Source organism: Electrophorus electricus, chromosome 18 (assembly GCF_041902795.1).
Source record: "Electrophorus electricus isolate QZ-2024a chromosome 18, ASM4190279v1, whole genome shotgun sequence".
Lineage (NCBI taxonomy): Eukaryota > Metazoa > Chordata > Actinopteri > Gymnotiformes > Gymnotidae > Electrophorus > Electrophorus electricus.
In genome coordinates, this window is record NC_137514.1 from 11,446,037 (window position 1) to 11,459,642 (window position 13,606).

At 44.1% G+C, this 13,606-nt stretch overlaps 1 protein-coding gene and 1 long non-coding RNA gene across 4 annotated transcripts in view; one reads left to right on the plus strand and one right to left on the minus strand.

Annotated features, from left to right (window-relative positions):
- neurl1aa (neuralized E3 ubiquitin protein ligase 1Aa) overlaps positions 1–12,212 on the minus strand; it is a 37,330-nt gene extending 25,118 nt beyond the window's left edge. The window contains exons 1-2 of one of the 3 annotated variants that reach the window (XM_027010180.3): positions 12,068–12,212; positions 1,139–1,380 (exon numbers count right to left, since the gene is read on the minus strand). In XM_027010180.3, coding sequence (XP_026865981.1) covers positions 1,139–1,380; positions 12,068–12,101 — 276 coding nt within the window. In that variant the 5' untranslated portion in view covers positions 12,102–12,212. Of the gene's footprint in view, positions 1–1,138; positions 1,381–9,930; positions 11,059–12,067 lie in introns of those variants that run through there. The other 2 variants (XM_081701180.1, XM_081701179.1) reach the window with 2 other exon arrangements.
- LOC145652038 (uncharacterized) lies at positions 4,196–12,324 on the plus strand. The gene is made up of 3 exons (XR_014118217.1): positions 4,196–6,602; positions 7,211–7,314; positions 12,189–12,324. It is a non-coding gene; the product is annotated as an uncharacterized LOC145652038 (long non-coding RNA).
- Positions 12,325–13,606: the final 1,282 nt, after the last annotated feature.

Genomic DNA, 13,606 nt, shown 5'->3' on the forward strand with positions numbered 1-13,606 from the left:
TGACTTGCTTGCCTCTGATGTGGAAACTTAGCAATGACATGACAATAAAGCAAGACTGAGAAGAAAGGAGCACCAGATTGTGGGATTCACCTGCACAACTTCACTGGAGGCTGGGTTTGTCTGTGTAGAGGTGGAGAAGGAGCATGTGTGTTAAGCGTGTGAGTATGTGTGTGTGTGCGTGAGTGTGTGCGTGAGTGTGTGTGTGTGCGTGAGTGTGTGTGTGTGCATGTGTGTGTGTGTGTGTGTGTGTGTGAGTGTGTGTGTCTGTGTGTGCGTGAGTGTGTGTGTGTGCGTGAGTGTGTGTGCGTACATGTGTGTGTGTGCGTGCATGTGTGTGTGTGCGAGTGTGTGTGAGTGTGTGTGTGTGTGTGTGCGAGTGTGTGTGAGTGTGTGTGTGTGTGTGCGAGTGTGTGTGAGTGTGTGTGTGTGTAAGTGTGTGAGTGTGTCTGTGTGTGTGTGAGTGTGTGTCTGTGTGTGTGTCTGTGTGTGTGTGTGAGTGTGTGTGTGTGTATGTGTGAGTGTGTGTGTGTGTGTGTGTGTGTGTGTGAGTGTGTGTCTGTGTGTGTGAGTGTGAGTGTGTGTGTGTGTGTGTGCGTGAGTGTGTGTGTGTGTGTGAGTGTGTGTGTGAGTGTGTGTGTGTGAGTGTGTGTGTGTGTGCGTGAGTGTGTGAGTGTGTGTGTGTGCGTGAGTGTGTGTGTGTGCGTGAGTGTGTGAGTGTGTGTGTGTGTGCGTGAGTGTGTGAGTGCGCGTGAGTGTGTGTGTGTGAGTGTGTGTGTGTGAGTGTGTGTGTGTGTGGTGACAAAGGTGAGAGACAGAGTGGGTATGGGTATCTATGGTTAAATAGAAGCGAAAGGAAATATAAGAAAATGCTAAACAGAAGGAGTTATTTCCGAGCAGGTTTGGATCTGTGTGTGGGTGTATTGCAGTGCTGCAGAATTGCACGCTGATCCTGAGGATTCATGCCTTCACCATGCAGCCAAGTAACTCATGTATTCCTCCTGGGCTCTATTTATGCAATTTATGCAGGAAATCAACAGCTGGGCATATTATTGCTGAGAATTTAGTGGATGATTGTGAAATTTCCCAACTCCCCCCCCCCCCCCCCCCATACACACACCCCCACCCGCCAACCTCTCACCTTAAGGCGGACCTGCTCGTAGAGGGCAATGGGTCGGTTGCTGAAGGTGATAGCGTTGCAGAAGCTGGCCTGCCTCTTGACAGCCCTTTGTGCCACGTCCATGATGATCTGCGAGCCCTTGGCGCTCGGGTGGAAGAGCAGCGGGCTAACGGGGATGCCCGGGCATGGCTGCAGGGGTAAGCAGCGCTTGGGCTTGTGGTGGCATCGGTGAGTGGAGGAGGGGAAGGGACCGCCCAGGGAGTCTGTCAGAGGGGTAGAGAGAGGGTGAGGGAAACAGGTTTATGTGTGAGTTTCTGCAGGTAGGAGCCCATATGTTGTTTTACACGGATATACCATACCTGTAGACTTCTTATTATGGAGAGCGGTATTGTGTATAGTTATTTGACTGTAACCAATTGCTTTGGCAATACTGAATGAAACTCAGTCATGCCAGTAACTGAGAGGAAAGAGACACACACATACACAGAGAGAGAGAGAGAGAGAGAGAGAGAGAGAGAGAGAGAGAGAGAGAGAGAGAGAGAGAGAGAGAAACAATATACATTGCATTGTTCACAAATTACCGCTGCACAAATAACCCTGGGGACTGAGGAACTCCCCAAATGCGAAATATCAAAACAGTTCTGGCCTCTCTGACTCGTAATCCTAGCATGTTCAGCGGGATGTCATTTGTCATGGCTGGTTTAGGGAACCGCTGTAAATATGTCTACTGAAATAATTAAACTTCCCTTTTCAAACCTTGATTACCAATACAGCACTCAAACACATCTCACTTCAGACTTCACAAAATCCTTTCCAAAAATATACATTGGGCCAGCTGTTTCTAAACAGATAATTAAACAAAACAACAACCTAATGCAGTCATACAGTCTTACAATCTTCACCTTATTAGGTTTACAGAACCTGCATATGTGCGCTGATAAAACTGATAAAACTAATAAAAATCTCTGTTGCCACCAATCTTAAGCAAATTAGAATTAAGAATGAATTAAATGAACCAAATAGCATCGGTTTCTGACTAGTGTGTTTATTGTGGTTCAATTTATAGGGCACTATAAAGTGAACCAAGTTTGATCATAGGACATAATAGGCTATGGCTTAACACAAGTGCTACATTGTGTGAATTTACTTTTTTAGATTAAAACTTTTTTTTACTGTTCTGGATAAAATGTGATTTAGTAATCACATAATTTATAATAGTCTTGGCTTTATATCAGACTGTGCTTAAATCAAACATTCCAGTGCCAGAATCAGAATTTGTGGTTTTGAGTTTGACATGGTACCATGGTGCACTGCACCCAGTGAATTTAAGACACCACAAAGACATTAAGATGTCTGTTGCGTTTTTTATTAATATTAAACAGCTTGAATTTCAAACCCCTGGTTTCTGAAGTCTGGACACTATCCCATATGAGTGATGCAATGAAGACAAAGCCATCTTTCCACTGTTGTGTCTTTCATACTATGTGTTTAGACTAGTTAGAAGTGTTCCAAAGGTTTATAATTAATTTAATAATGCCTGTAATAAAGGATGTTATACTCAATATACACATGAATCTATGCAGATTTTCAGCAACTTCAGAAGTGTAAAGCAATTAAATTTTACCAAATGTACTATGAATGGGCACCATGGGACACATGGTTTCACTAAAGTTTAATAAGCTGAGAGTTTCTGGGTTTGAGCGGAGGTTAGTGCTCTCTTGGCATCCCCATGCGGTACCAAATAGATGTCCCCTTTTAATCTTCACTCCATTTATTAAAGTTCGTGAAGTTGTCATGCTAACACTATCAGCCTGCACTGCTAGGTTTCAGCAAGCTTTCCTGTTATGAGTGCGGACCTGTGAATGGCTGGCTGGCTGTGGTAGCACTTCCTGGTTTGCGCTGATAAAGCGACGCTGTGCTCCCGGGTGAGTGACCGACAGGTTAACGGAAATGAACTGTCTTTGCTTCTGCCTGGCTACCAATGGTGTAGCCGCTTTTGCTGAAATTTTAATACGCTCGCCAAAAGGACCCTGGTCAATTCAGTTTTTGTTATTGCGTGTTGCGTGTGTGTGTGTGCGTGTGTGTATGTGCATGCATCCAGTGTATTTGTGCACTGTGTCTGTGAGGATGACAGTGAATGGGTATGCCTATTTAACTATTTCATAGCATGTGAGAGCATGTGTGTGTATGTGTACATCTGCTTATATTTCTGACTGTATAATGGTCCATGAAGTGCCTGTGTATATTCATAAATCTATGTGTGATTATATAAGTGTGTATGCATGTGTGTGTGTGTGTGTGTGTGTGTGTGTGTGTGTAAAGCCAGCTTGACACTGTGTGATTCCAGTGACCTTATACGCATGTTGCATATCACCCTGTATGAGATGTTGCAACTGAAATAGATTCTACTTTTGTCATCCATATGCAACTTATTTTTGCCAAAAGGAGACATCAAACTGCCACAATGCCACTAAGTCACACATACTTAAAGTCCCACATATTTCATTTTCGTTTCACCATACTGCTGTAGATTTGAAGTTGGTGCATGGGTTGTGTGCAATTCCAGCCTGCTCCCTATTGGTTGTGTGTGACTAGAGACTGCTTCCTATTGGTTGTGTGTGATTCCAGACTGCTTCCTATTGGTTGTGTGTGATTCCAGCCTGCTTCCTACTGGTTATTGTTAGAGGTGCGTTGTAGCAGCGGTCACACTGAGAGATTTTGGATCAAAATTTCTGACACTGCCAGAAGGCTGTTTGGTGGCAGAAGCACTAAATCGGCTGCCTGGAGCTCGACAAATTACACGATCAAAGACCAAAGATTTTAACCAAAGAAATCTTTCATGGTCTGCAACTGTTGTGGGTGGCAGCTTAACTGTGACCCATCTTAACTGTGAGTGTGTGTGTGTTTATATAAGTGAGTATGAGTGAGTGAGTGAGTGAGTGTGTGTGTGTGTGTGTGTGTGTGTGTGTGTGTGTGTGTGTGTGTGTGTGTGTGTGTGTATCTTTTGGGACATGAGCACTGTGCATAACGCACATGGCTGGCACAGGCAGAAACGAGTGCATCAGTGAGCACAAGTGCTACAGCTGTCCTAGAGGGAGCAGAGCTTTAGCAGGAGCTCGTGTTCCTTAGCAACGCTGCGCCAACGATAACACACCCTGCTGAGCTGATCTGAGACCAGCCTCGCTGGCTTCCTAGTAACTGTTAAGGTTCAGCAGTGGCTAGACGGCTCACCCTGGTTCGGTGCAAAAGGTCTTCTGCCCAGACAAGGCTGTCTTTTGGAGGCCAGAGCGGTGGAAGGGAATTTGATCCCAAAGAAACACATGAATTAATCTCAATACATCCCAACACTGTTATTATGGAGCCAGATCATATATTCAATTTATACTTTCTAGTATACAGTACATACATGGGCCTAAATATGCTGCCACATTTTGTTAAGGCTAAAATGTACCATATGGTAAGATACAATGCATATCTGCTTGTAAGCTAAGGCATGTGCCAAGCATTTATGACATATGTTAAACTGGGGGTCGCGTTATCGTGATCCACACTTTTCAGCACTTTCCATAGAGCAACCCTTGGGGCAGACATCACAAGAGGCTTATCACCACTTGCATGTCATAAAGCATGCCATTCGGTGTTTTCATACACAGGGACTTGCACACATGCACTTGCACAAATGCACATGCATATTCTCTGAGTGTGTTGAGTGACTTAAGCCATCACCCATCAGAGGAAGCTGCTTCTTTGCTAGAGATGAATCATAATGTTGCTATTTCTATGGCAACCTTATTCTCTCACCAGGCAACTATTGCACAGCCAAATGTTCTTACATAAGAACGCACGGAAGGTTTGTAGTACATTTGGATCATGCAACACAATATAACAACATAGCCTCATGACTCTGTGAAAACTCACCAGTGCTAATAATCTTTTTGTGTGAAAAAGGCTGTCTGTCTTTCACCATCTCTCTCTATCTCTCTCAATATACTGACAGATTGTACTTGCCACCTACACCATTCCTGCCCACGGGTCAAAACATATATAACCATGTTATTTTCACATCATTAAAGTTGAAGATAAATTTAAATTAGTCAAGCTCCCAGACTACTCAGACTAAACTATGAGATCAGGGTTTCAGATCATCATTCCTGAACAGGGAAGAAAACTGGGACGAATTACTAAATTAAGGCGTGAAATGAACACGAAGTTTCTTTAATGGAATCTAAGATTCCATATGGCGGTTTTAACTGGATTTATTAAGGTTCTTCTCAAGGGTATCTTTGGTCAGCACTAATTTAAACGGAAAACGTGGAATTCAACAAATCCAATAAACGTGTGCAATTAGTGCATTACAGCTGAGTAATTACATTCCTTGAAACACGCAAGCTACTCAGGCTAACTAACCGCAGAGCAAGTGCAAAGCGTCGCGTGAAATGGACGTAAAAAGATGTGCGCTCTTAGCCCATCTTCACATTTAGCATTCGACTAGCTAGCGCCTGGAGCTTAGCGAGTGCCGGTTTAAAAAACTAACACTAATACGGTTCACGGCAACCGAAGACCCGCAGCACTAGCGTTAGACAGTAGCTGTGTCCGGAACTGTGCCTTATTCGTCAGCTATGTCCGAAAACAGTGTAGGATATTCGGTGTACTATAACAATCCCACAATGTATCTCAGTAAGATAAGTAGCTAGTGTACAAACCAGACATCTCATAGGCCTGTTACAATGTAAGCGTCAGGTTAAGTGAATGAATGCTTTCAGTTTCTGTACTCTCATACAGTTTATAGTTAACTAGATAGCTTTGTGGTCAAATTATGTATTAAAATATATATTTTTTAAGATAGCTAGCCAGTTAGGTATCGAGCCAATGTATTGTTTGCATTGCCTCATAAAACGTGAAGCGCTTAATCCGCTATGTGACGAAACGCAGTCTGCTGTTGCCTAGCAACCACATTTTGAACTAGCATTACTAATATGGTTTAGCAGCTAACCTAGCACCACCTGCTATTACACCACTCTGCGCGATGCCATATACTTTAAACAGTTGTGTCTGAGCCTGTATCTGTGTATCTTGTTTCATGGTCGCTTTGAACCGCTTGCCTGTTTTTCTGGTTTAAGATTTTGGAACGGCGTTTTGGATTTGTTTGTCTCTCTGTGTTTTGGGACTTTCTGGTTTTGACTTTATTGTCGTGACTATGATATTAGTACTACCTGCGCTAGGATGCCTGCCTTCCTGTTCGACGTTGTTACTTAAACAACCGTTGGTCCGTGTAAGATTGCGGTTTAAAGGCACATTTTCAGCTGAAATGAATTTAATGAGGCTAAAGGTCAACGAAAGCTAGAAACCTCAGTTAGCAGTTGGAACATGGTGTGAGCCGACTGGCCAGCTGACATTTATGAACGCGCGGGATGCTGATCAAAGCTGAAACGTGATCGTTCGCCCGTCTTCCTAAAGCACTCCGAAAGGTCAAAGATGTCATCTTGTATGTAAACACACCACACCACATATGCTGTCCCACAAATAAGCCCACTCAGAAATAGCTGCCAACCGTGCAGAACCGTTTCCACAGCAGAATATGGGAAGATGGGCAAGTAAGCTGACTTCAAACAGCTTACGATCCAGTGAATGCGCGAAGACTTTACACTGAATTTGCAAGTAACTTTATCAAACTTTGTGAACTTGTCATGGTAACGCTATCAGCTCACACCCCTGGGTTTTTGCAAGCTTTGCTGTTATGAGTGAAAACGTTTGGATGTTTTTTCAGTAAGAGAAGATAATTTTATTAAACACGCAATGCCAAGTTAATGTGTCTTTGCTTGAGTACTCATGTAAGTCAGGATCAGGCTGTTGTAATTTTAAGTTCAGTTAGATTTTTAAGTTAAATTTTGTGTGCACATCTTGTGTGTACAAGAAAATACGTCTGCTAAACAGTCTACATCTAGTCTAACTCTACAATCTAGACAAATTGATATGCAAATAGATTCTCTTAACAGCGCAACCGACTGACTATGCAAATTTCTGTACAAGATATGTAAACTGACATGCTGGGAACCTGAATATAATTTTTATTATCTGTCCATCTTCAAATAGCCCCAAGTGGTGAAGTGCTTAGTGACAACCTCAGACAGCAGAAACCTGAGAAGGATGGAAATGAGAAGGAGCAGGGACCATCATGGGAGGAAAAACCCTGCACGGTATGTACCACCTGCAGATAGTGGGAGTGGCTGATATGGAGAAATCCTACCAATGACTGAAAAAGGCTGGATTGAAAGACAGCACAAAGGTACTAATCATGACAGCACAGGAACAAGAGATCAGTAAAGGCCGGAATCTACCACACCAGGACAACACCAGCACATAACAGCAGGCTGCAAAATGCTAGCAGGCAGGGCGTACATGGAACTCCATAACCAAGTGGGTGGCATAGTGTACAGGGGCATTTAGAATGACCATTGGTCCTGCACCAGTTGAGTAATTGAAGCTCTAGCATGTATAGTTTGATAATCATTGCACTTATCATTGTCTGAGATGGAGCTTATACGTGTTTTGCACTTCTAGCCATCAGCATTGATCCCCATAATGATAGATGTAGCAATCCCAAGCGATAGCAACATCAGGAAAAAGGAACATGAGAAGCTCAAGAAATGCAATGGGCTGAAGATAGAGCTAGAAAAGATGTGGAGGATGAAGGCAACTGGTTTCCGTGGTAATCAGAGCACTAGGGACTGGAACCCTCAGACTGGGAGAATGGCTGCATCAGATCCCAGGAGCAACATCCAAGATCTCTGTGCAGAAGAGCACAGTCCTGGGAACAGTTAAGATACTACGCAGGACTGTTAAGTTCCAAGGCCTTTGGTAGAGGACCCGAGCTTGAAGGTAAAAGACGGCTCAGAGATCGAGTGGTGAATTCAATTTTGTATATATATTTAATGATGTTAAAAAAACTAAATATGAAAAATTTGGATGAGCACTGACCAATTACTAAATTAGGCATATAAACCATGTACAAGTTAAATCATGTACAAGTTAATCCTTTTATATGATAGAGGACAGAATGCAGCTATATAGGTAGTTATGACTTGACTAATCTGGGAACAGATGTCTCTCCCCAAATCGTAAGCAGATTTGTCTCAGATCATCTGATAGCATGCTACGTTAGACCAAGAGAGGTAATGAAAATACATCATTGTAACTAATCTACCATGTGGTCAGTTGTTACTGTTGTGAATGCCATGGTTCTTGTTATACATGAATACATTGGGGGGGGGGGGGGGGGGGGCTGTTTGGCTGGGTGCAGACTTAGTACAGTGACAGACTTAGCATCAGTACAGATCAGGGTCAATGTAAAGTTAGTGTTGTGACCTGGCAGGAACACTGTGTTTATTTCTTTGGCAACACACAAACCTTAAAATGTCACAAAGCAAGTTCAACCATGGTGTTTCTTTAGGAACTCCAACATATAGAACCGTAGATATAAATAAATCGCCACTTGTAAGCCATTATTGTTATGTTACTTTAGTATATTTGTATATTTATAGAGATATAAGGATACTCACTTTGAAAGGTAGGTAAACAAGCTCTAGCTTGTAATTGTACTGTTAATTTTAATTGTGTGTGTGTGTGTGTGTGTGTGTGTGTGTGTGTGTGCCTTTTCAGCAACCAAAAAGCAGAAAGATAATACGTCAAACAAAAAAAGCTAACGTGAACGATACATGCATGTCCATGATATGGTCTTTATCCTCCCATAGTACGAGCTGGAAACTGACGTCATGATGTCATATGTATAAACTGCAACGTCATGGCCATGAATATCCCTGCAGGCAGGATTTGATGTGCACATCTCAAGCACTGAGGTCAGGCCAGTTCTATCCTATATTAAAACCTCAACAACAGAAAACATGCAATGGCACGTGTTCATAATTAGACTCACTAAGAATAGGTTTCATAAAAATGTATGTCGTTAAAAGCCTGCTATCTCAGGTTTTGTGGCAACGCGTACCACATCTGGCAACCTGGCTAAGGGTATCTAAAATGGAAGTTAATCGTGTTACAGGTCACTTTCCTCTTTCTAATTTATGAGGAATTTAACACAGTATACAATTTATATAATGCATAATATGGCTAGGGTTGCTTTGCCACATGCCACCAATAGCCATAGAGAAATACAGAAAACAAATGTAATGAGATTCAGGGTGAAGTTGAGCAATTAATGTTCTCCTTGAAGTATACTGAAGTGCTTGACAACCTGGGTTGCTACTGGTTATAAAACAGATGGCAGCCTCATGTACTTCGCAATATGCACAGTCAGCCTTAATTGACCAAAACTGGTCATATAATAAAGAGAATCTCTCAGAGATTGGAATTAGGCAAGACTGAAATAATATTAAACAAATAGGATATATAAACTCCCTACTGGAATCATCTTCAATCATGGTCATACACAAAAATTCACACTAATAAACAAGAGCTTTCTGGGCAATGATTCCTTTTTTTCCCCCAGATAACAGCCAAGAACACATATTAACAGTGGAAGCTAATTCCCTCATGCTATTATTCATCGTTTGAGTGCTTTCAGGAAGAACCTGCAGCATGCCAACATCCCGAAGAAAATGGCAGCTTGCAACGTCATGGGTTCGCGCTGATGTCCGCGACAAACTTGACGAGACATCTGCCTCCATAGGCCATCTCTAAACACTAGCGTGTGCGGTTGTCATGCACACTTTTGTGTTGCTAGACAAAGGTCTGAATGAGTCACAAAGAAGACAAAAGAGCTGGGCACGGTTACCAAGTGCCTGTGCCACATGACCCACCTATATATGTTTCTGTCATGCCATGGTAACGGAGCGATGTCATCGCAGTAAGGACTCAAAAATGGAACACGGCTCCCCTGTGCTCACGCACGTGTGTGGAGCATAGCCCTGTGATCACTACTAATGTGCAAGCTCTTGGTCTTGCAGTCTCTTTATACCTTAAGATATATAACGTCCATTATGATCAAACGTCTGAAGTCCAGTTTCACGAATCTGGAATTACTGTGTCTCCTTGTTATCACTTGTTCACAGGGGACATGCTCAATCTCAGCATCATCAGTGCTGGTCTCACTTTATTCTGTGAGATTAAGAGGTTTGGTGTCCCATTAACGCAGTGTGATCGCAGCCAGGCGCGGCGTTCCTTCTGTAGACAGTCCATGATGCTGCGAATTCTCAATATGGAGTAGCTGGAACAGCGCCACGTTGGCACCGGCGCTGTCTCCGTTTCAAACGGTGCTCAGAGTTGTCTGTGAGAAGCTGAAGATGAGTTGCATGCCTCGGAAAATGATGAGGCACGCACGCACGCACTCAGGCGCGCGCGCGTACACACACACACACACACACACACACACACACACACACACACTCATGCCCACACACAAACACCCGATATACTTTTTAAGCTAGAGTTCCGTTTCTGCACCAGCCTGTGTAGCCTCAATGGTAAAGCCGTAAAACCATATCCGATCGTCCCACTGCTGTGCTCCACCTGACACTTCACAAAAGCTCAAACGCTGCGTCAGTAATGCACACTGTCTGGCCGTGAGCAACTGGGTACCAGTGATAGCTGTTAACCGTCAACATGCCTCAAAAATGAGAAAGCAGCTCCTCGCTGAGAGACAAGAACCAAGAAGTGATTGTGATCAGACAGCCTGCTCTATTGTATGCTGTATTTTTATGACCTTGGAGCTAAGCCCATTAGAATGACACCTGTTTATACTGGACTAGGACCAGATACTCACTTCCAAATCCTAAACTACATCACTGACGAAACCGAATTCAAACATCAGTAGAAAAATGCAACATATACAAATACCAAGAGCTGTAGACCTTGGTGCTAGCATACATTACTTGCCTAATTGGATATACTACAGAATTTTAATTAGAATTATTGATCATGTGGTTTATGCACACTGGTGTGGGATTTAACCCTACACCAGTCAGCAACAGAGAGAGAGAGAGAGTGGGAGGGAGGGAGGGAGGGAGAGAGAGTGAAGGAAAGAAAGAGTGGCGAAGAGTATTAATGGCTTTGTTTCTTTTCCACTCATGAAATCCAGTTTGAAAAATACAGCAGTAGTAATTTAGATACCAAAATTATTATTTAATACAATTTAAACTACCAACCTTATTTCCTACATTTGTATATAGAAAACTATTCCTTATCCTTTAAGGACCAGACTGAGTAATCATACCAGGAAATAATTGGACAGCATGCCTGTCTTGACAGGAATTTTACTTCATATATTTTGAATAATCTCTGCTCCTATGGCAATGCTTTAGAAGGCTGCGTGTGACAATCCAGTTCATTTATTGACTCGATAGGATTCCTTCTACCCAGCTGTTCTGTCCGAGTAAACAACAACAACAACAACAACAACAACGACAACAATGTAGTGGAAAACCGTACTAAGGCATTAGTTCATCAGTTCCCAACGACGAAGGGAATCCCCGAACAAAATTCCCCCCCCCCCCCCCTCCCCCCGGTTTTCTCACGCTCCGAGCTGCTCCCGTTTGATGTCCCGTCACGGCGTCAACCGTGTAGATGAAGCCGAGCGACTGCGCTGTGACAGCTCGGGTAACACGAAACCATCATACAGGCCCGCCGATCGAACCGGGGACGTCGTGTTAAATATAGTACATCCATTATCGCTCAAGGGACCGCGCTTCCTGGGCGCGCTGCGAATATTATGAGAATGAAGTTAAGATTTTAAAAATACATATGTAAAACACTCGCAGCCTGCGGCACTGGTTTGGCTACGAATGCAAAAAAACGACAGGCGATATAAAATGCGATGAAATGATGGGGATACGTTAATACAATCAAATAATTCCTCTTTAATACAGACCAGTGCACCAGCATACACGCAACGCTGATAGAAGGGCTACTGCCCGCAAGATCTAAGTCGCGGTTCCTCACCGTACAAGGCGTTACGGGTTATTTGGCCTCCCATGACTTAACGCCGGACGATTTTCTTGGTCGCCGTGCTTCTTCTTCTTCTTCTTCTTATTCTAATTCTTTTTTCTTTTTTTTTTCAAAGGTTTGCACCGAAGCAGCAGCAATAATTCCACGCCGACGGCATACTCGCACACGGAGGGGTCTGGGCTGTGCGCGGCGCTGGTGTAAACACACGGACACTCCTCCTCGACGCGTCGCTTGCTGGCGGTCTCGCTTCTCATTCACAGTAGCGCAGACTCCACGATTTCATTTACATAAAAGGTGGAGCCGAAAGGCACTTCACGAAACCCGGTACAAGGTGGTCCGTCCGTCCCCCCTCCCCGTCCCCGTTCCCTTCTTAACGGTTCTTTTTTGATGCAGAGTAATACAACCATAAAAGCCAAAGACAAATGACAGATTGATACACATCGATAGTTCTGTTACAGTAACTACAGTAACATCTGTTTTATTAATGCAGCATGTGTCTCATTCAAGAATATCTGCATGTTGTTATTCTTTACAAGCTCGCTAAAGGGTTGAGTGGTGAAGAAGTTCACACTGAACATGCCCTACAACTGCAAAACTGAACATTAAAGCAGAACTCTGCAGCAGTTTGTCAGACCTTTATTAGATTTGCACTGTCTGAGCCTACGGTCTGTATGTGATCTGTGAAATTTGCCTACATTTGACTTTCCTTTCGTATGCTGCAATGCACTAAATGTCTGACAGGAATCAGCTCATGGGTCTGACCACCGTGAGAACATGGACATGTTATAGGTCGTGACTATGACTAGAACACTCTAGAAGTACAGTGGTAGTGAGAGTAACCAGAATCCAGGCCTTAAAACCCACAACATGCTGCCGGGGTCCTAGTTTTACACAAGTGAAGTGGTTACTGAGCAAATCAACATTAAGGGCAGAGGGGCGATCGGGAGGCAGGAAATAAGCCCTTGCATTCCTTCTTCTGCGGCATTCTGGGAAGGCTGCCTTTCCCACACACCAGTGCGCCCCCGGCAGATTGAGAGAGTGACTCTCGAGATTCGGAGTGCTGACCTCACTTGTCATCGCCGCACTGGGGCTGCCTTGCGGCCTGCAGCGCATTGCCCCGCTGCGGTAGTGGTTTTGGTGTGAGAACACTCAGGCTGGTCTGGGATCGGTGTGGATGTTGCGGCAGCGGAGGTGGTGGTGGTACGAGAACACTCAGGCTGGTCTGGGATCGGTGTGGATGTTGCGGCAGCGGAGGTGGTGGTGGTACGAGAACACTCAGGCTGGTCTGGGATCGGTCTGGATGTTGCGGCTGCGGAGGTGGTGGTGGTACGAGAACACTCACGCTGGTCTGGGATCGGTCTGGATGTTGCGGCTGCGGAGGTGGTGGTGGTACGAGAACACTCAGGCTGCTCTGGGATCGGTGTGGATGTTGCGGCAGCGGAGGTGGTGGTGGTACGAGAACACTCAGGCTGGTCTGGGATCGGTCTGGATGTTGCGGCTGCGGAGGTGGTGGTGGTACGAGAACACTCACGC